At 41.9% G+C, this 22,838-nt stretch overlaps 1 protein-coding gene across 6 annotated transcripts in view; it reads right to left on the bottom strand.

Moving 5' to 3' along the window:
* The window catches only part of GRIN2A (glutamate ionotropic receptor NMDA type subunit 2A), a 228,794-nt gene that overhangs the window by 186,371 nt on the left and 19,585 nt on the right, over window positions 1–22,838 (bottom strand). For 4 of the 6 annotated variants that reach the window (XR_010304479.1, XM_064153020.1, XM_064153022.1 and 1 more), the window contains exons 2-3: window positions 4,476–4,701; window positions 2,581–3,003 (exon numbers count right to left, since the gene is read on the bottom strand). Coding sequence is in view for 5 of the 6 variants with exons in the window: in XM_064153020.1 (XP_064009090.1) it covers window positions 2,581–2,985 (405 nt within the window). In the remaining variant the exon portion in view is untranslated. Of the gene's footprint in view, window positions 1–2,580; window positions 3,004–4,475; window positions 4,702–5,507; window positions 6,236–22,838 lie in introns of those variants that run through there. The other 2 variants (XM_064153021.1, XM_064153024.1) reach the window with 2 other exon arrangements.

The raw sequence follows: 22,838 nt of genomic DNA, 5'->3' as shown, positions 1-22,838 counted from the left end.
CACTCCAGTGAAGTACTTAGCAGTATAGTTCATCTCTAATGCTCTAAACTGAAAACACAGAAATAAGAAACCATGTCTAAGACAGTTCAGCATCATATAACAAACACCTGGCACAGAATTCACTGAACAGCTATGCTGTTTCTGTCAGATGTGCTTGGTGGACTACAGACAAGCAGGTACTACACACACAGACATGTATACATATTCTTTGAAGTATACATGCCAGCATAATGCCATGATGGAGAACAATATATTAGAGTCTAATATTAAGGACATAGATGAAATGGCCTCATTGGAATGCCATCCACAAAGGAGGGGACCAAGTAGCTTTTTGCATATCAAATCATCCCCATGTATGAGACAAAGCAAAAGACTTTAAACACCAGTCAGCTTGACAATTTAACCAACACTCATGTGTTTCAGCTAAAATTCTAACTTGAAAGACAGACATTTGCAGTCCTCCCTCAGACCTCATGTCCTCTGCCTTTATGACAGCACTGTAAATCTCACCTTCAACTCCCAGGAATTCATTCCTAAATGAATGGCTAATTAAGTGGCATGCAATTTTCATTACTGTGATGTTCCAAACCCAGTTGCAAGACAACATACACTGCAAAAGCCAAGTTAAAAATTAAGGCAATTTTAGTTACATGAACAAACAATTCCTTCAGCCCATTCAAGCTACTGAAAACATCCTAGTTAGATCATCTTAACACACAAAAGAACAATTTTGATTTCCCAAGTGGAAATCTTAGAAGCCAAGTTCCAGCATAAAAATGTTTTAACAAACTGTGACAACCCCTAAAATCACAGTGATACAGCAAAGACAATATTATCACATGGTGGAAATAGTATTAACTTACTGAGACAACAAATGCAATTTATTTCCCTTTCTTGATAGTCCTACATAAAAGTGAAAAAAAAAATATACATCTGGATCAGTAACATCCTGCATCTGCTACTGAGCATGAAGTTGATTCTCTAAGAATTCCTGCCAGTGTTTCATCACTCAGCACTGCCTGGGATCTTCAAATGTCCTTATACTGGCATAGAAAGTTGAGTGCAATATGTTATCAGATAAAATTCCTAAATATATAAAGCCAGCTTGATGAAGATCGGTAAATCAGTACAGCATTTTAAAAGCACACTAAATAACTGTAACTTGGTCACTGCAATTGCGTTTAAGATAGTAGCACTGACTGTAATGATCTTTCCATACAAATCAAGATGTCAAAGCCATTGTAAAAGAACCTGTGCTAGAATTCAGCACTGACTATTCTCCTTTTGTATGACAAAAGTTTTCAAGAAAGGCCATTCAAAATATCAAGAGGATAAGAGATCTGTCTCCAGCGGAAAAAGTCTTTCCTAGAGGTAAAAAGTTTCAAAAGTTCAAAGCCATTTCCCTCCACTGTAGCTAACCATCGCATATTTCCTGCTTCCTTTTCTTCCCCCATGAAGTTATGAATCAATGTATCTGGACCACTTAATTTTTAGATGGATTTGGGAAACTTTGTACTATTCAAAAGATACTTAGAAGGAAGAAAAATAATAATTGATGAATAAGAAATCCTAAAGAGTACAAATACAAGGAAATAGGTTACAATTAACATTGAAATGCCTTGTGTGCCAGGAAATCAGTAAAATCACTTCCTACACTTGAAATTCCTCTTCAGCTGTCTTCTTTTACACCACTGTGGGAGGTCTTTTTGGACTTTGAGGCTGAGCAGCAGCCCATGCCAGAGAGCTCACATGTGCACGGTGCTAGGCACCTGTGTCAGAACCAGCAGTGATCACTTCACAAGATCAATGCTGCGGTGCCAACAAGGATTTGCATAAGAAAAAAAACTGGTTACAATGTTAAAAAAACATGAGCTGGAGACATGAGTCACTTTTGTCATTCCTCAGTCTCACAGCAGGTTACATAAAGAGACGTTTTCCCACAAAAACAATTTGTCATTATCTCCAGAGTACAGACAATTTCATGAACTGTAGTAGGAAATTAGAAGTATCTGGGTAGCGAAAATTTAACCTAATAAATACAGTGAGTACTAGACCTAGTTCAAGTTTATGAGGCTACTTCACTTATAACTGCAGCAGATAACGAAAGTCCAGGTTCATATGATTATCCTGTTTATAGTGCCATCTTCAAACACATTCAGGTCTATTGCTTGTTAATTCCTATAAGCACTTAGAATACCTGTTAATAATTTACATCTTATCTCTAAAATCATTGTATGGCTCTGCTACTCTGAGGTTGTTTTGACAGCTGTATGTCATATTTGGTAGTGAAATTTCTAAACTGACCAGCATCCAGTGTGCTGGAGAGTAGACAGCTTTTTTGTTTTTAGGACGGCTTTTCAAATGGACAGAAAGTTGAGTTTCAAGCACAAACTCAGAAATGTTTCAGAATATTTGATGAGTTATCAATGAGGACACTGTTCTATATAAGTTTTTCTTTTTTTAAGTACAGAGACACTACCAGAAGCATCCTTTCTGAACTGCTTTTAGTGACTATTCACAATAGAGAGCAGCACGGTGAAGTATATTAGATTAGCAAAAACTTTTAGTAAGTTTTCCTACCTTATCTGCCATTATCATGGAGGCCCCGCCATGAATTCCAAGAATTGGAATAGAAGTCTGAGATGAAATAAAATCCAAAATCTGAGCTACAGCTTCCTGATCAGTATCATCTCCAAAAACCACTCCATGGATCTTGGTGCCTGACATCAAGTCACAAACATGTGTTATGATGCTTTTAGGGTCAGTCTGGTTCACCAGAAGGGTCACTACATTGACATCAACAGTCAGATCTGCTGACATTTCCCTGGTCCAGAGAGCTCTGATATCTCTCTCGGTGATATACTTGGTCCTTCCCAGAATCACTGCAATGTTTAGAATGGGGTAACTTCTCTCTGCTCCACAAACAAGATCCAAAGGTGCCAGAAGAGCTTGGAGTACTAGGAGAGCACAGCCAATTTTCTTCATCTTTGCCAGCTTTATCCCCTGTAAAAGCAATCAAGTGTATGAGAAAAACAACAGAGAGCAAAATAACACATACTGTATATGTCCAGTGAAGGTTTTAAACAGAAAGGTGCTGGACACAAAGCAAACTTCAGCAGCTTTTTATAATACATCCTTCACTTCAGTTTCAGTTCAAGTCTCTTATATGCCCTCAAAAAGTTGGCTTGCCAATGACAGTATTGCAGCTGGTCTCCCGCAAGAAAGTAAGAAAGGAGTAGCAGAAGTCCAAAGGAAAGATCCATTAAAATTCTTCCTGGACGGCAAACGAAAGAATGCACATGATCAGAAAAAAGACGTTATCCTTCTCTTTAAAAGCTTGCTGTCCTAAAACAGGTTAACACACTGAAATACATTTTCCTTTGCTCTAAGCATCTATCTAAAATTTATTCACAGTCTATCAGAAGAGGTGCTTTAGCTCAGAGTGAGTCAGAAGTCTGCTGGAAACCCTAGTCCATATACAGCATACAGCTCACAGCATTCCGGGACCATGCTGGTTTATTTCTGAAGCTCTCTCCTAGACAGCTGCTGCTCAAGCAGTCTACTGCATTCCTGGAACAGATTCAGAAGCACAATATTCTATTCTAATTCTTGTCCCTCCTCTTATGTGGCATTCACTTGAGCATCTCAGAACTGCTGATCTCAGACACTAAGTTGTCACTGGTGTTGAAGGGGAGGGAGTTCCAAAAATGAGCATCACTGCATTGGTTTACTTCATGTCTTCACTGAATCTCTGTAGGGGGCTGAATATAGACAGAGTAGGACGGGAAAGAGATGAGCCATAGAAGTGATCTGAACTAGCTGAAGGAGGGAGAAGAGTGAGAGCAGGTCTGACTCTGCAAGGTCTCCCTCTGTGTCTGTGCCCCGGGGAATTTCCACGCCCATAACTGGCACGCTGCTAGCTGCAAGAAGGGGGTCCCAGTGCCACATAAAGCCAAGCTTGTTGCAAAGCATCAAGCAGAAGACACAGGCAGGGCTGCCCAACCAGCCTCTCCCCTTTCATCCTGCCAGCCCGATCTCCATTCTCACTTAACAGTCATTTGCTACTGAAACATGGGGCATGTCACTGCCTCCTTTGGGGCAGACAAGGAGACGAGCACTTGAGAAACCGTGTAACTGCCAAGCGGTGCTTGTACTTCCTAAGGCATTGCACCGCGGGCCCGAACCCCTTCCCTCCGCCGCAACAGCACGGGTGGCACGGGGAACGGGAAAAAGACACGAACTCGCGCGCCCGCAGACATGAGGCAGCCCCAGCCTCTTTCAAACCTCAAGACATCGTGTGTGTATATATATAAATAACAAACAGTGCATACGGCCACTTCCCCCCCGCCCCGAGAGCTGTGCTAGCTGCCGGTACCAGGCGGCAGCGCACCGGCAGCGACCCCGGCTCCCCTGCCTCGGCGGGCGCCGTGGCGCGATGGCGACCCCTAGCGGCTGCGGAGCGCCGTCCCACGTACCCAAAGCCTCAGGAGACGGAGCGGCGACGGATGCCGGTGCGGCGGGTGCCGGTGGTGCCGTTGCTGGTGCAGGGCATGCCGCGGCCGCGGGCATGTCGTGCCCCTCGGTTCCCGGGCTCAGGGGCGGCCTCCGCGACGCTGGCCGCACGCGTGATCCCCGCCGCAGCCTGCGAGCGACATCGCATCCCGGGAGGGCAGCTAGGAGAGGGAGACAGGCAAAAGGGGGCTGGGGACGGCGAGACAGGACGGGACCACGAAGGAGATAAGAAAACACGATGAAAAGCCGTTAGTCAAGGTGTCGATTTGTCAAGGGGAGAAAAAAAAACATCTTTCAGTCTTGTGTGGCGTGTGGAAAGACAAAGTGACTAGACTGAAAAGTTCCCCCTCCTCGCCATCCCTTGGACATGAATGCGAGCTCTTGCCTAACAGCAGCGCCCGAGAGCTAGGAGCCATGCGGGAAATGTCCCCCATCCTATCCAGGTCAGGAAAACCCTGCGCTCCCAACTGTCCGCTTGCTTCCCGAGAAATGCACGGCTTTGAGCTCTAATGGAACAGACATCCAGCCAGGAAAGAGCAGCCAGAAGCAAACTAATTCACATGATCAAGGGCAGGAGTTTTTTTGACAGGTTCAAAACAAGCATAATCTGGAAAACCGCTAAATCTGTGTGGGATAAAGCTCTTTTTGATCTTGTAGCGGAACGGATTCCTTCTCAGTTTATCACAAACAAACCCAGGGAGACACACGGTAGCAGATCCCTCCACGAAAAGCTCGGGTTGCTTTGATTTTTCATTCACCATTTCCAATAAATATGCATAAAGATACTTCTCCAAGCAACCCCAGTTAAATGTAGGACGCGGGCGCGTCAGGCAAAGGCATTCCCTGGCTGGTCCCCGGTGCTGACTACAAAGTAAGAGCCAAGCATGGAACCGAAGAGCCGGCAGCGCGGACATCCCTGCGCGGCACCCGCTGCCTCCGAGCCCACTCCCAACTGCCAGGCGCTCAATAGTGCTCCCCGAAAAGGCAATACTTACTGCAGTCTCCCTCCACATAGTTCCAGTTTAAAGATCCTCAAAGTCATTTCAGTAGATTCCTTTGCCAACAACGAAGTGGGAAATAGATGCCTTAACGCCGGGATTTCATTCTGTAACTTGTTCCCACCGCAGTAAACAGAAGCCCGGCAGGTCTTTACCGCTTGGAAACCCGCATCATCAAGTTTTAGCAGAGCCATTAGAACTGGGATTCGCTCATTACTTTTGGCAGTAGGCACTGCAGCGTCTTCATCGTTTGATGTTTTTTCCTCCCCCCTTTTTTTGCCTGTTAGAGGGTAATTCCAGCCCCGCTGCAGCAGTTGCCCGGGAGGGCAGGCTCAGAGCCCCCTCGCTCCTCTCCGCCTCTCGGAAGCGGCGGGGACCGGCAGCGCCTGTTCTGAGGGTGCGGCGGGATCCACCCGCCGCGCGGGGCCGCCGGTGCGCGCTCCGTGCTCCGCCGCCCCCGGCCCAGCCCCGCCAGCGCCGTAGGGGGGAAGCGCACGGGCGTCTTGTCACGCCGAGGCCAGCCGCGGACAGTCGGAGGCTGCCCCTACCCCACGGTTCTGCTTCCACAAGCACTGGCGACCGAGACAGAGCCGACAGTCGGGGGAGGCGGTGTCAGGTCTGGGGCACAGGGACCACAGCAGGGCTGAGGCAGAAGAGCACTTCCCGCGCTAGCAGCCCCAGAAGGGGATGGTGGAAACACCCGAGTGTTCTCCTTTCCCTTGACGCAGGGGCTGTCAACCAGAAATCCCTGTCGTGGGCTCAGGGGATTGTGGAGCAGCAGCTTCCATACTAAAAGGAGCCCTCAAAGCTCCAGACCGTAGCCAACATCAGAAAATTGCTCTGTAGAAGTTTGTTCCATCTGGCCATTCCCACTACTCCATCCCCCATGTGAAAGCACTGTGCCCATTTCTCCATCTTCCACCCATCCAACACAGCCCTGGTGTCAGACCCACTTTGCTGTTGAGCAGCTCTTTCTTCCTTGACCAGACCACAGATCACCACTCTTTCCCTACTGTGCGCTACTGCACCTCCTCCCTCACTCCATCACTCTTCTGCTTTCCCCTCTCCACCACCCTGATCCAGCTGCCACAAGTTATTTGATTTTGCACGAATGATTATACCAGCTAACTACCACAGCAGTCATGTCCTCTGTTGTGCTCCATCCTTTACAATCAGACATATTGCTATACTGAATACTTCAGAGTAAGGCAAATCCACACACTGTGACAGAACACTCAATGAGGCACCAACACCAGACAAATCCTTTGGATTCGAATACCATCATGACAAAAGTCCACTCAGTGAAGTTTGCTTTCCACTAAATGAAGACACAGAACACAGAGAACTTGCTCCCAAAGACATACAAAACAATATGCTGGCTTCACTGCTCTTGACATCTTGACAGGCTCTTCATAAAATTTCTCAGTAAGTCCATGCCTGCCCCCACCCCACCTTTGAAAGATCTCATCTCCTAAGAGATTGCTCCCTTACACATTGCATTAGTCTAAGGAAAACAATTAGGCAGTTACAACTGCCTGGTTTTCTGGTTGATTGTTTTTTTGTTTGTTTTTTTAAGCCTGCACATTTGCATTTCACCCTTGATGCACACTTTTCTCCTGTAAATACTACAGTGATTGTTGCAGTTACTGGAGATGAGGTTGCACCTCCATCCTTCTGTGAGAGTGTAACCATTCAGTAGATTTACTGAAACAGCAGCAAAAACAGGGATGCAAATGAAATTCACAATGGTGGAAAGAAAATATGGCTCAACCATTAGCATAGTTTTAAAATATTAAAATTGGCACTGTCTTTTAGAAAATACACAGCATACAAGATGCAGTGCATTGACTGAATTTAATGATCTGAAAGACCAATACAAGGAACAGCCACATCTTCTAACTTCAACAGCCTACACAAGTGTCATTAATCTAAGCTTAGACTTTAGCATTGTTTTAATTAGTTTTCCTCAGTTACTTTTATAAGAGCTGCTGAAACAGCACCTTAAAACTTAGTCCAAAATAATTTGCAAATTAGAACTAAAACATACTAAAAGTTCACCCAAACATATAAGGGGCCTATCTTGGCAGTACATATGCACTCTTCCAAAAGCCTCACCAAATTCAAGCAGATTTCTGCCTACAGAGTTGAGTAAATGCTGTAAAAATGAGACTGCTATTTTAATAGACATGTGTAGTCCATTTGGAGGTAAATTTGCACAGTTTAAAGAGAAGAGCTGTAAACATGCAAGAAGTCAAGTTCATCAGCAGAATTTTTTAATTTGCATATAAGTGTCTAACTTACCCTTGCAATTTGAGTGGAAAAAGGGAATGTTTACTTCAAAAGCAATGTAACAAACACTAACATCTCTGCACTTGGGAGATTAAGTTACAAATATAGTATTTTTATGGAGAACATTTATTCTGAAAGGTGTATTGATTGATACATAAGTAATTGCTTTCTCCACACAAACAGCTGCACACTCAGCTAAAAGAAGCCACAACATAAGTTCAAGAACTTTGGAATCCTGCACTTCTGAGGATATTTTCCAGATGAGGTTTCCCTACTTCCTGCCTGCTACATAAACCTGCATTTGGAAGTCAGAAACCTCCTTCTTACTCAGGCTCTTCCACAACAATATTAAATGACAAAAAGGTTTCCCTTGCCTGAAAATAACCTGCTACAGAACACACTTGTCAACAGAAACAAGCAGCCAAATTATCAGGTACAAGAACTGCTTCCAAAGAGGCAAGAGGCAGTGGGGTCTAATGGTCTGGCACAAGCCAGGTTTCTGATGCTGACTCATTAGTGACACTGCCTATTACTTCCTCTCCATTTGCTTTACTTCACCAGCTGCAAAATGCCTACAGACATGTTAGACAGCTACATTAAAAGACAGATTTAAACCCCAGATTCAGGAAAACTCCATCGCTTTCTTCTTTGTCTTAGAGTGGTGTTAAGTACAGTCACTCTTTTTGAACAGAATTTGATTTTGATCTCGTACAATGACACCGAAATTATCCAAAATTCATCAACACATTGGATATAAAATCAGTGTCACTATTTTCAGTACAGGTAGTCTTTGTTGCAAAAGTTTAAGACATGATTCAAAAGATCTCTAAATCGAACTGCACATCTGCTCAGTAGTCCTTGCTACAGGGAAATACCATTACAAAAGACTCCCTACGTATTGTAAAACAAAATGGTACCAAAAGATTACAGATAACTGGCCAGAGTAAGGCAGAGAGGCTTTCTTAGAAATTATTCCAACTTTATGCTTCTAGTTCCCTTCTTACATTTTGGGAATATTGCTGTAACCAGCAACAAGGTATTTGCAAGCACCTTATCTGTCACACATCTGAATTTCATATGCCCTGAGAAATCTCTCCAGCAATAATCAGTGACACTGATCTGCAGTCAGTTTCAGTACCACACAGAATCAAATCTGAAATTAACTCTTTTTACTCAATTAAAAAAAAATGCACAAAAAGCAAGGATATAGTAATATAAACTTACACCTGAGAGGCAGCAAACTTACATATATGGTAAATAAACTCAAGGTAAAAATGGGAAAAAAGCTCCACTGTTTTCAAACTTACTAAAACATTCGGTCACAGATGGCCCTCGTATTGAAAACTGGCTTAGCTCCTCATTTGGCAGTGTCCTTTCTTGCACAATTTACCAAGTCATGCATGAAATGATGGCCTTAAGCTACTCTCAGTTTTGCAAAGGACATGAGCTGGCTGCCACAATAAAAAAAAAGAGGCAACATCACTGAACAGAGCTTGAGGCTGCTACAGCACTTCAGCTTCTCTGCAGATAATCCTCAGCAGAGAAGGAATACCCCAGGGACAGTTCAAACAGAGTTCCTCCTCCTCACCTCACTGCCGATTATCAGTTATTCAAGATTGACCAAGATTGTGTCTTTGCCTCATATCAAGCTACTCTTCAGCATTATTTCCAAACTCTGCTATACAGTTCCCAGGAGGGATTCTATTTCTCTGGAAAAATCACCAAATTAGTCAAATTTAACTCTGAGGGTAGACCCAGAATTTCATCATGGACTCTGTACTTTTTAATTAAAGCTGCTCTATTAACAAAGAAATCTGTCCCAGCAGTTCAAACCTGTGAAGACTGTGTCACTAGCAATCCCATTACACATCCAATTGCCTGCACAAGGTCTAGGCTTCAGGGAATTGAATCATGTGCAAATACCTTAAGATTGCTTTCTGTTCTTCCCTCCCTGATGTCCCTCCATTCAGAAATTGTGAAATACCAGTGTATTAGTTATAAAATCTCCTAGGGACACCCAAGAGAACACCTGACCATTGTGTAGCCAGTACCATCTAGAACAATAAAGAAGCAGGAAAAAAAAATCCATTTTTTATTTAGGGCTTTGGGCCCTATGGTCTCCTAAACTTCACTTAATTCAGTAAAAGTGATGAGTCTTTGTGAAACAGATTTTCTTAAAATACTATTTTAAGTCTTCTATTCACTCATCCCCTGAACCATCTCTTCTGTATCTATATCTGGACAGCATGGTGTGCCTCTTAGCCAAGTAGTTACTAGCTTGTTTCACTCTCTTTAATGTATACTCAGATTCTTGGGGTGGATAACAACAGGAGTAATTTTGCTCTTGCCTCACATGGAACATCTTCTGTGTTTTGTGATGGTCTAAGCTCAAACAGATTTTATATACCCCAACAAAGGCCCTGGGTATATTTTCAAAAGTTTTACCACAGATTTATTTCCAGGAGGAGATTACTACCATTCTGATCATCTGAGAAAACAAGATATAGTTCTGAAGCCTAATCTCATGAATAATACACATGTATTAGCTATGAACCATGAAGAACACAGAATTAGAGAAAGTTAGAGGTTGGAAGGGACCTCCAGAGGTCATCCAGTCCCAAATCCCTGCCAAAGCAGGATCACTCAGGGCAAGCCGCACAGGAATGCATCCAGGTGGGCTCTGAAAGTCTCTAGAGGAGGAGGCTCCTCAACCTTTCTGGGCAGCCTGTTCCAGTGCTCCATTGCCCTCACCGTAAAGAAGTGACTCCTTGCGTTGGGGCAGAATATCCTGTGTTCCAGCTTATACTCACTGTTCCTTGTCCTATCACTGGGCACCACCACAAATAGACTGGCACCTTCATCTGGACAACCCACCTCTCCACTACTTATAGACATGGATAAGATCCTCGTTTGATCTTCTCCTCTCCAGACTGAGCAGCCCAAGTTCTCTCAGTCACTCTTCAAAGGAGAGATATTCAAGACCTGCAATCATCCTCAGCTCTCTGTTGGACTCTCTCCAGCAGATCACTGTCTCTTGAACTGGGGAACCCAAAACCGGACACAGTATTCCAGATGTGCCAAGGCAGAGTAGAGAGGGAAGAGAACCTCCCTAGACCTGCTAAACATGCTTTTCTTAATGCACCCCAGGATGCAGTTTGCCCTCTTGGCTCTAAGGGCACATTGCTGGCCCATGGATAATTTGCTGTCCACTAGGATGGCTGAGCTACTAATCCTACCAATAATAGCATTCCTTCTAAAACAACCTTTCATGGAATATCCTGGAGTTATTTCACTTAAAATTTGATTCAACACAAATTAAATTACTACTTATGACTGATAACAGACAGCAGCGACCTCTCACACATTGTTCACTGGTGGTACTTCTTTGCTAAAAGAAAGCTGTACTGAGTGGGAAGCACCAAGATGCCTACACTGCATCTGCTTCTCAGTGCTTCACTAAGCAAATTTTTGCTTATGGAGTGGAGACTTTTCTAAATCCAGAAAATCAAATTTAGTAAAGGTCAATGGAAGCTTCTTATCAACACAGTTACCTCAGCTCCAGCTGGAAGATATTTTTAAGATGAGTAGTATTTTGCTCCTTGCATCCAACCCATTTCTCAATTGTAGGCACTAGCTCTATTAAAACTAGGTGCTAAAGGCTTATGAGACATCTGAGCCAGCAGGAAGAGATCCAAGATAGAAAAATCCCCCTTGGACTTAAATTACAGTTCCACATGATGAGTCAGAGCCTTCTGTTACCTCTTTCTGCCATACATGTAATGTGGCTTTTGTTCATATACAGGAATGCTCTTGAGCCACTCAAATATTAGTTTTCATTGAAGTGCAATTGTCAGAGTTTAGTTTGTGCTGTTAGTCTGCTCTTGATCCAGTCCAAGTAACCTCATTCCCTGCTTCCTATAGAAGCAAAGTCTAGTGCTTTTCCCTGCTCAAGGTAAATTCTAGGCTGCAGTCCTCTGTGAACTAACTGTGATTATTAGTAGATCTAATTAGTTTCATTCTACTTCCTTTTTGAACTTTGCGTGGCTTAATCTCACTGGTGGGGACAACGAATAAAACAATAGCATATTACAACACAGGTTCTTCTACCTAAAACACAGGTTTAGCTCACACAGATGACCACATTTCTAAAAAGTGATATACAAACCAGTTATTCCTATAGTGCTGGAATGTTCCTCCAAGAAAGGCAAATAATATTTTACAGAATCACAGAATGGTTTAGGTGGGAAGGGACCTCAAGGATCATCCAGTTCCAACCCCCCCACCATAGTTAGGGACACCTCCCATTAGAACAGGTTGCTCAAGGCCCCATCCAACCTGGCCTTGGACATCTCCAGGGAGGGAGTCTCCACAACCTCCCTGGGCAACCTGTTCCAGTGTCTCACCACTCTCACTGGAAAGACCTTCTCCCTAACATCTAGTTTGAACCTCCCCTCTTCCAGTTGAAACCCATCACTCCTTGTCCTGTCATTACAAGACCTTGTAAATAGTCCCTCCCCAGCCTTCTTGTAGGCCCCCTTCAGATACTGGAAGGCTACTATAAGGTCTCCTCAAAGCCTTCTCTTCTCCAGGCTGAAGAACTCCAACTCACATAACCTGTCCTCATAGCAGAGGTGCTGCAGGCCTCTGATGATCTTTGTGTCCCTCTTTGAGACACACTCTAACAGTTTGATGTCCTTCTTGTGTTGGGGGCTCCAGAACTGCACACAGTACACCAGGTGGGGTTTGACAGAGCAGAGTAAAAGGGGAGAATCACCTCCCTTGCCCTGCTGGCCATGCTTCTCTTGCTACAGCCCAGCACACAGTTGCTGTCTGGGCTGCACTTGCACACTGTCAGCTCATGTTCAGCTTTTCATCAACACAGACCCTCAGGTCCACTTTCTCAGGGCTCCTCTCAGCTATTCACCACCCAGCCTGTATCTGTGCTTGGGACTGCACCTACCCAGGTGCAGGACCTTACACTTGGCCTTGTTGAATTTTATGAGGTTGGCCTAAGCCCACCTCTCCAGCCTGTCCAGGTCCCCTGGATGGTATCCCTGCTCACTAGCAAGTCAACTGTGCCACACATCTTGGTGTCATCTGCAACCTTGCTGAGGGTGCACTCGATTCTTCTGTCCATGTCACTGACAAAGATGTTAAACAGCACTGATCCCAGCACTGACCCCAAGGGACGCCACTTGGCACTGGTCTCCAGGTGGATATTGTGCCCATGATCACCACTCTCTGCATGTGATCATCCAGCCAATTCCTTATCCAGTAGTGCTCCATCCATCAAGACTGTGTTTTTCCAGTTTGGTGACCAGGATGTCATGTGAGACAGAGTCAAAATATTGGTCCCTCTGTTACTCTCAGAAGTGAATCCCCTAATCTACCTAGCTCTATACTTTTTACTGACAAAGTAGCTCTTAAGACTGAAAGAACTGGCTTATGCTTCTTATGGCAGAGGCCAAGTAGGAGGAAAGAAGGAAGGATTCAAGGAATGTTTTCAGGTTGCTAGAAATACAGGAATTGTTTGCTCTCTTGCCTACCTCTAAGCTAACTCTGATGTCATTGACACTTATGAGAAGATATGGTTTTTGCTTGCCATAGTTTAGATACTGTCAGAAGAGGCCTTTTCCTAGGAAAGCTGTTGTTGACAGTCCTGTTCTTGCCTCCTGCCTTAAATGGACAATAAAAAAAATAATCATTCCTGTATGAGCTTCACAGAAGGCAAAGACTGTGCAAGCTTATTTCTAGTTCTTGTACATCCTTACTTGTCAAACCTCAAAGATCACACTACTGCTTTAAATACTTGGTTGGAGATGGGAAACTTCTAGCTCTCCACATGTCACACTGCACAGTTCTATGTTGCTTTGAAAAATATATTCAAAGGCTGAGATTTATGTGAATCCTGTACTTGGGAGCCTTAGTTGTACCAGGGAGGACACTGCTGACCGCAAACTTTGCTTGCAGTATTGCTACAATGTGATCTTCACAAGTTGGTTCAGTGTTCAAGACAGTTCTGTTCACATTCAATCATGTAAATCACTTGCATTGAGATTTGTGTCATTTTGCTGGTTTCATATTTGATCATAGAAACCCAAATGTATTTTATCTTTAAAACACACACAGGTGCATTCTTCCTGATGAGCTTTGTTACGACAGCCATTGTGACACAGAAACTGAGAACAAAACAAAACAAGCATTTTTCAAAGAAGGAGCCTTCTATGATCTACTAGAATAACCTCATGATCATGACCTCATTGCTACTTAAATGGATATGAATGAAATCCTCATTTACATTACTGACTTCAAATTGAGTTCAACTACTCTTTGAAATGCCATCTGCTAAACAATAGCACTGATATATCAATATTAGCATTAAGTCTCTTTAAACTTGTAAAAGAGACTCAAGTTTATTTTTTGCACTGTAAATATCCTCAGCTTTGCTTTAGCTGACTATGTATGTACTGTGCACATGTTTGATCACATTAAAGCACATGCAGGGTTAGGGGTTTGTTTTAGGCAGCAATTACATAGAGGATCACCAAGACAAATGTAAACATCTGAAAGTATTTCACCAATCTCCTGAAAAAAAGGGGGTCCCTGACCTGTTTTCTGGAATATACAATCGCCTAATTTTTATAAGCCAATTAGCTGACATCTCACTTGGCAGACAGTTGTGTGCTATCTACTTTCACACAACTATTTCTGCTCCCACCAGTCCTTTCTATAAGACAGATTCCAAAATAACTGTGATGTATGTAGGAACAAGTTAAAGACAGCCAGTATAAACCAGCTATATTCTTAGAAAAATCTCATTGGGTTTATATTTACTCCTATGCAAGTGAAGTAATAACTGACCTCGCTGTTGCCTTGGAACAGGACAGATTTATTTAATATTTCCAAGTTCTCCTTGATGCAAGTCTGAAAAACTTTAAACATTGTATTTTTTAACCAACTGACTTTTCATCTTTTCTGATGATTGACATTCATCCTTGAATACAAGTGTAAGAGCTATTCATTCTAGACAAACAATTTAAGGCTGAAAACCCAAGTGAAAAGAAGACTGTTTAAGCCTCTGAGATTTTTCCAGCCTTGATTTTTATGCCCATTGAACAACATGATCTTTTTAATAACACTAATTCCTGGTTTGGCTGTTTATTCCCTGATTGAATTATAAAGCTTGATAGGAGGGATTTTTTTCCCTGATTAAGTCATTCAGGGGATGGGACACAGACATCTTAATGTTCTGAAACAGGAGATGGCTCCATTTTTAAATAGGCAGCATGGAAGAAGGTTCAACTAATTTTAACCCTTCATTATTATAAAAATGTCTTCCTATCATTTAGAAGGGTTTGTCTCCTGTCTTTTACCTTCTTTGAACCTTCAGCAGTTCCACCACCCATCAGCATGGATACATGCTTAAGAACAGATTTACAGGTGTTCATGTTAGCTCATCTAGAGCATCTGCTTCAGTTCTGTTATTTTGCCCTTGCTAACATTATGGCAACTGTATATACTCTAAATATCTGCTTGTATATTCTGCTAAGGTGTATATAATAAGCTTCATTCAATTTCCAGAGCCATCTGAGTCTAGTCTGGGTGATTTCCAAAGTGTGTGGGGGTGGGTAACACCCAAACCATCACAATCCTGAAGGCTTTCATGTTTGCCATGGCCAGTCTCTCTAGATCTAGCATCATTAAAATGTCACCACCATCAGGCACTCAGAAAGTTAAAGATAACACAAGAGTAGTGTTATTGTAGAGGGCACAGGAGGATGGAGAGAAAGATCTTCCAAAATAAATGTTCTTCATATCAGTGACAAAAACAAGTTCAAAGGTAACAGAGAGGAGACTGTTTCAATGTTTTCTATCATAAACCAAGCATCCTGGTTTTTACCTACTATCACTCCAAGTGATACACTTTCACCTTTCCCTTCATCATCAGCTGCCTCTCTTAATTTCATTTAGAAAATATGATATCACAGAAATGTAATAAGCATTCTCATTAACATCTTGCAGTGTAACTTCAAACCACTGTCACTTATTGCCGTATTGATTGATGCCTCAAGCCTGCGCTCTCTCCAGTTTCCTGTTCTTCAGAGGATTGTTAACTTTTAGATTGTAACTATTCCACAAAGCTAATATTGTCATCTGTGTGTCTGTAGAAGGATAAGCAAATCTAGTCTCAAATTACAAATATGCAACCTTCCACTCCTTCCTCCATACAACTTATTAGAAAGTACATTAGTTAAGAGATGCAATGAAAACTTGAAGACCCTCTGAGAGTCATTGTACAGTAAGACACTTTCCCAGGGCAAGATAAGATATAAATTTGCCTTCTGTTACATCTCTGTTTTTTAAAGTCTGTGGTAGGTTTGAAAGTCACAAAGCAGAGCAACGTATATTACAGTATGGAACATCAATAGCTACTGTACAATTGAATAAGTAGCCAAGTAACTCAGTGGGTTTTTTCCCTTTTGAGAGCAACGTACAACCTTGACCCAAAGGAGATGTTCTCCAAGAATCTTAGTGGGGCATATCCTGGAGAAAAAACACCCATTTAGTTATTCTCTTCATGACAGGCTTTGGCTCTTTAGATATCACCTAAATAAGCCATATACAAAACTACAGATTTGCTATTTCAAAATAGGCCTTTTCATACACGCAGTATAACGTATATATTGTAAACATATCACATCTGGCAAGACTGCCAAATTTCTGGGACAATTTTCTTTTCTCTGATCCTGAAGGCTTGGTACACTCAACACATTAAGATTTTACATTTCTTTCTTCTTATAAGCTTTGAGATAATCTGCCTCTTTCCTTGAGTTAATCATATGTTTTTTCTCTGTGAATTGCTAAGTCGATGAAGTAAGCAGTGGCAGGCCCAATGCCTTCACAGGTACAATAGCACTTCTGTAAACCAAAGTGTATTTTGCTCCCTGAAGTTCAATTAACTGCTGAGTTAAATTTCAGCTCAAGATGATCAATTAAGGCACTTAGACTGCAGAGAGAGAAGTGCAAGGGCAGGGATAAGGCTCAGTTTCTGGGGATAAATGAACAGTATTTTCTCATTCAGACTGTTTCCCAAATAAGTTAATTTTATAAGCACAAAGAATAAACACATGCTGGATCTGATGAATTAGCTCAGAACCATAACCCTTGATTTTATATACAGGTCTATAAAGAACACTAGCTTATGGTAGGAGGGAACATTAAGTTAAAATCCTAAGTGAACTTATAAACAGTATAGTATTGAGCACTCCATTTCTCAAAGAAGGACTAAAAGGTAATCAATAATTTCTTCTCTAAAAGGCAAATGATTAATCCTCTACAATCCCAGTAGGTATTTCCTATCCCCACCAAGGGGATAACTGCAGAAAAAAATGTTTCCCTTATATTTCTTATATTCAAATGACTTATTATGTGTTCCTGCAGAAGGCAGCTATGGGCCATAAGGACTTGATCCACCATTTAAAATAAGGTCCAGCATGACAGTCTACTTTGCCCAAGATGCAGACTCAACCTATATATCTCAACAAAACATGACCTGCTGCAGCTAAACACACTAACAAGTGTCACACAGAGTTGAGTTGTAGTGCCTACAGAGAATGCTTAGAGTCCAGCACATCTTATCCTGAAGCAGCACATGCAGACTGAAAGAGCCTGTGTATGTATCATCATTGGAGCATGCCACTGTTAACCAAAGTATATGAAATCATGTCTGTTTTCAGTGCCAAGTACATCACTATCTATAAAATGCTCTTGAATAATCATATGCTCAGAATAATCATCTTCATTCACAAGGGCTCCTGAATAGTTAAAAGCTCTGGCTAAACCCCAAAATTCCACTACGACTACTCTTATCAAGCTGAACAGCATCCCAGTGTTCGACCTCCCTCTAAGAAAAGGAAAGGAACCAACAGGATACAATCCACTCCCTAAAATGGACAGAAAGATGGTCTAAAAGTCAAGGGACAATGGAACTACTCAAGAGGAGAAAAAGCAACTCTATACATTGTCTTGAATGGCAATTACCTAACAAATGCTGCATGTCATCAGAGTACAGCAGTCTTGCATAAGCACAAAGCAACCGCATGCTGCACAGTGTGCTATAGGAAAGGTAAACTTAGAACATGAAAACAGCTATTTCAGCAGTTACCATTCCTTCCAACTGCAGTACAAGAATGACTAAGCTTGTTAAAACTGTGTGCTGCTCCGGATCCTTGTAGAGTCATTGGTACTAATGCCATCCAATGAGAACAACTCTGCTCCTATGTGGTGTGAATGCCAGTCTTCAAGTGTCTTACCCTTTGGCAGGCAGCAGTGAAAGCAGTAAAGCTTAAGTTTTGCTCAAATCAAATGCTTAAACTGACTCAGAGTAAGTTTAAAATCCAGGCCTGCAACTGTATTGCAGTTTGGTCAGCTGTATCTAGAAGACTCTAGTGAAATCTTCCTGGTTGGATGCTTCACTACAACTCCTGCTGCACCATCTAAGAAAAAGTTTTTTTCTCTGTGGTTCTGTCTGACTGTCCAAAAGTCAAATCCAGAATGATACCAAACATGACTGGGACATATTTACTCTCAGAGCAAACTTCTAGGCATTGACTAGGAGAATTGTCATAGACTGTCCTGATATTTTCAGAGTACCAGCTGGACAGAACCACAAATAACAGAGCCGATTCTAGTCAACTGCATTCTTTCACAAAATACAGCGTATCCTGCATGAAACAGCCCAAAGTCAACCTTCAGCATAAGCAAGTTATTTTTGTTTCTGCACAGAATCTACATTTAAAACTGGGTTGAAGAATTCCAGTGCACAGCTATATTTATATTGTTTACACCAGAGCTGATTGAGAAGCTGTCCACATACAGTCCACATCAAGTTACTTTGTCAAGGTATGATCTGTAACTACTCTTGAGTTGGCAGTGTGCAACCGTGATTACTTAGCAGGCATCTAACCACAGGAATAGGAGACAAATCATGTAACCTTGTGCTGATTTGAAACTTGTTACTGGAGTCATGCGATGTAAACTGACAACGCATTGCAGTTCCAGCACTGCATTGCATCAGAGGCGAAACGTGCAGGCAAAGAAACAGAGGTCAGAATAGCACGTGTAACTCTTCAGAGATAGTCTTGACAAACAGAAAAAGCAAGCATAAATTAGCTAGAGTATAGCAAGAAGCAGTCCACTTATTTAAGGTTTTTCCCAGACTCATCTGCTTGAGGCATGGGAACATTTACAGAACACAACAAGCATATAGTCACAGCATGTGTGCATGTGAAGCACCTTAAAGTACTCTGGAATATACACACATGCAAAACAAGTTACAGACTCTTCTTCCCTGACCCTGGTGAGAAAACAGTCTTAAAACATGTCTATTCTCTGCCTGGAGATTTGAGGATTTTTGCCTTGTCAAATGCAGCACTGAGACTGCTTTATCTCTCCTGATGCTCCAGTTTGTGAAGGCTGTGGGCATATACTCTGACCCCAGTTTTCTATCTAAGAGCATGTCAAGTTTAGAAGTGGAACTGTAGCTTCCTTCCCCTTTAAAAGTTTACAGCTGCATCACTGCCAGAGCCTGCCTGGATATGTCTGGAGGGAAAAAACCAACAAAACAAAACCACAAAAACAAAGGACAGAAAGCAGATACATTCTGTATGCCTTTTCCATCTTCCAAACACAGCTCAGATGAGATTATTCAAGATTTGGCTGCCATTCCCAAGTCTTAACTGAATTTGTGCTTCCTTCATATAAGTTTTTGAGTATTTTTCCTTTATAATATTTTGAAGAGACTCTTGAAAGGGAATCTAAGGTATAGCCAAAGCCAGCTGCATCTCACTGAAGCACACACTTCAAGTATTTTGCAACTATTCATGAAGTGTTAGTAGCAGCACTTGCAAAGAACCAACTTTATCTGCTTTATATACCAGGACAGACAGACAAATGGTTTTACCAACCACTTCTATCCCAACACTCCTCCCACAGCTTCAACACTGGGAGCATGGATTCATGTCAACTGGTCTGAGTTTGTACCTCAATCTTGACCATTCCTATCACATTAAGAGGTGAAAAAGGCACTAAACGGAAGGGAAAGAGATGCTGCAGCACAGCTGTGAACCTAACCTCCCTATAGATGCTAACTCTTCCACATCACATTATTCTCTTCCCAGCATCCCAGTATTTCAGTGTGTGTAATCATTGTTAACTAAACCTATACTGCCTTGGCAAAAAAACTTTAAAAACTTATGGCTAAAAAAAGCTAAGTGATCTCTGTGCAAAAGTCAGGAAGCAAGAGAAAATCCCACACATTACATTTCCTCTAACTAGAGCTATGTTCCCCACTGATGTGTCAGCTTCTCACAATCTCTTAATATGGTTACCCATAGGACTCTTGTGCTATAGAGAAAAGGGGCAAATGTTTTTCCATCAGCTTTCTTGGTGATGAGTCACTTAGTCTCTTTCCCTCAGCTTCATCTTCTATATTATTAGGTAATCTTATGTAAAGAGTTCTGTTTCCCATCAAGGAATATCTGGCATGTTCTTTAAACACATTAAAGCAGATTTACTTGGAAGCTTTGAATTGTTTGTAGCCTCCCCCAACAGAAACACTGCAAATATCACTGTGTATTTTCAGTTCACTAGTTAATCCAAGACAGGAAAATAATTTTGTTCACTTTAAAATCAAAGCTCTATTTTGAAGGAAATGCTAGGATATTAACTGTTTTAAGGGACATCTAGGCAAGATAACACTGCTTTAAAACCAGGTCAAGCTTATTTCTGTAACTACTGGACAAATGCAATAGGATTAAAAAGCAACATCATACTGTTCTGGGTATAGCTGGGATAGAGTTCACTTTCAGGAGAAGCTGGGAGAGGGTATAGTCAAAGCTGACCTGAACTAGCCAGGGGGATACTCAGTGCTGTATGATGTCATGCTCAGTATATAACTGTGAGAGCTGGCCAGGGCAAGAGGGGTCCTGGCTCTTGAACAGGCTGAGCATTGCGTTCTGCATGGTGAGAAACTCTGTTCCACACCACTCAGTTTCATTACTTTTGCTATTATTACTCCTTTTCTCCTCCTATTGTCCTATTAAGCTGTTCTTACTTCAGATTATGAGCTTTTACCTTTTTCTTCCACTTCTCTGTTCCATTCTACCAGTGGGAAGGACTGAGTGGCTGTGCACTGCCTAGTTGCCTGCTGGGTTTAAGCCACAACACATGCCTTTGGCTGAACAAAATCTGTATTTTCTACTGAATAAGTGTGTGTTGGGGGTGGGTGGGGAATGGTCCAGTTTTAGTCATAGGAATACATTAGAAGCTTTTCACTTTGTGCGCTCTTTGTCCTGATCCCTAGAGAAAAAAACCTGCTGGTCCCATTAGGACCCCAGTGCCTCCAGTCAAAGTTCCTCTACTTTCCACATAAAGTATATTCAGCAGATCAGAGAAAGGGTGAATAGCTGTTAAGTACTAGAAGTACACTCTAGTACCTGCCTTACATCTTACTCCCTGAGAGGGAAACTTTCATGCACTGACTATTAAGTAACTCTTTTCCCACCAGGGCATTTTGGGAATCTTAAACCCATAATATGCTTCACAAACCCTGTCTCTGATATCAGAGATGATAAATAAAACTGCACATAGAAATGTATTAGCTGAAAGAACAATTTAAATAATGAAAATATTCATTATATGACAGATCATGTCCTGTGGAGGAAATGCGTAATTTGTACAAAATGTCAACAGAAGACAAGCTTTACCTTATCAGTTCAGAGCAACAGAACCAACAGCACTGCTACAAATTCCAATTTTTAAACAAATATGTAAAGGCAAAATAAATTTCCCAACATTCTATTTTACTCAAAATAGCCATGCTTCAAATGAAGACCTGATAATATTGGCAACTCCAAGATGTAATGATCTCACCATTACCGGAGGGTCACGGAGTTGGTTTATAACATTATCATGGATACTAGCAAGACATTTTAAAATGCATTAAACACATAAGTGTTTTAATGCATAATCACAGGAAGCTCATCTCCCAATGAGCAGATTTTCAGTGTTTATAGCATAGACCACTGTGCCTTAAAGGAGGTCATGTAATTTCTCTTTGCCAAGTTGATTTCTGCTCTTTGAAAGCTACAGCAATATTTGTAGATGTCACCATTCTGCACAAACTGAAAGGGAAAAGCTAAGCAATAAGGAACTGACAATGGTTACTAAAGAAAACTGCTTGAGTAGGTCTGTACAGCTTTATTTGGTAAAGAGCAGTAATTTGTTCTCTCAGCTCATGAGGTGCTGGCTGTTTATAATGGATTATTCCCCTCTCTCCAGACTTAAAGGCTGCATTTTTTTTTTTTTGTTTGTTTTGGCCTAGTTTCATTATTATAAATTATTACTTTTGAATCATCTTCTGACCTAGATCTTAAGAAACAGGCTATTTCCAAGCTTATATATTCTCATTGACAGCCACAGTTCTGGGGCACAAACTTAGATTAATGCAGGGAAGGGGGAAAGTATTTGAAAGTGAGTATTGACTTTTCTTTCAGCTAAGTGTTTGAAACTAAAAGGGACAACAAGCAAACACAGAAACCAGTAGACCCATAATGAAGAAACAGGCAAAACCAGCTAGTAAACCAGCTTCACCGAATGACTATGATCTAGAAAGTTGCATGCAGGGCCAGACAGAAAAAACATCTTTGCTCAACAGGAACAAAAAGAGGACTGTGATAAGAGTCTTTCTGTGTTTTCAAAACCTAAGTCACTGATGACTGATTTCCAGGATTAACTGCATAGCAGAAACAAAAAGTCAGCTGTATTGTGGTTTGTTCAGAACCCCAGGTTTTGTCAGCTAAAACAAGTCAGTTTCCACACAACCAGTTATGATAACCAGCAGATAAAACAGATGGGTAACTGGCCATTCACAGCCCATTTCCACTATATCAGTTCTCGTGGTCTATAAATAACTAAGCGGAGGCCCTTGTTTCTTGGCAATGCTGTAGAAATGCCTTTATTCTCATCTACTTTCATCTT

This window comes from Pogoniulus pusillus, chromosome 13 (genome assembly GCF_015220805.1).
Source record: "Pogoniulus pusillus isolate bPogPus1 chromosome 13, bPogPus1.pri, whole genome shotgun sequence".
Taxonomy (NCBI): Eukaryota; Metazoa; Chordata; class Aves; order Piciformes; family Lybiidae; genus Pogoniulus; species Pogoniulus pusillus.
This window is presented reverse-complemented; position numbering and strand designations above follow the sequence as displayed.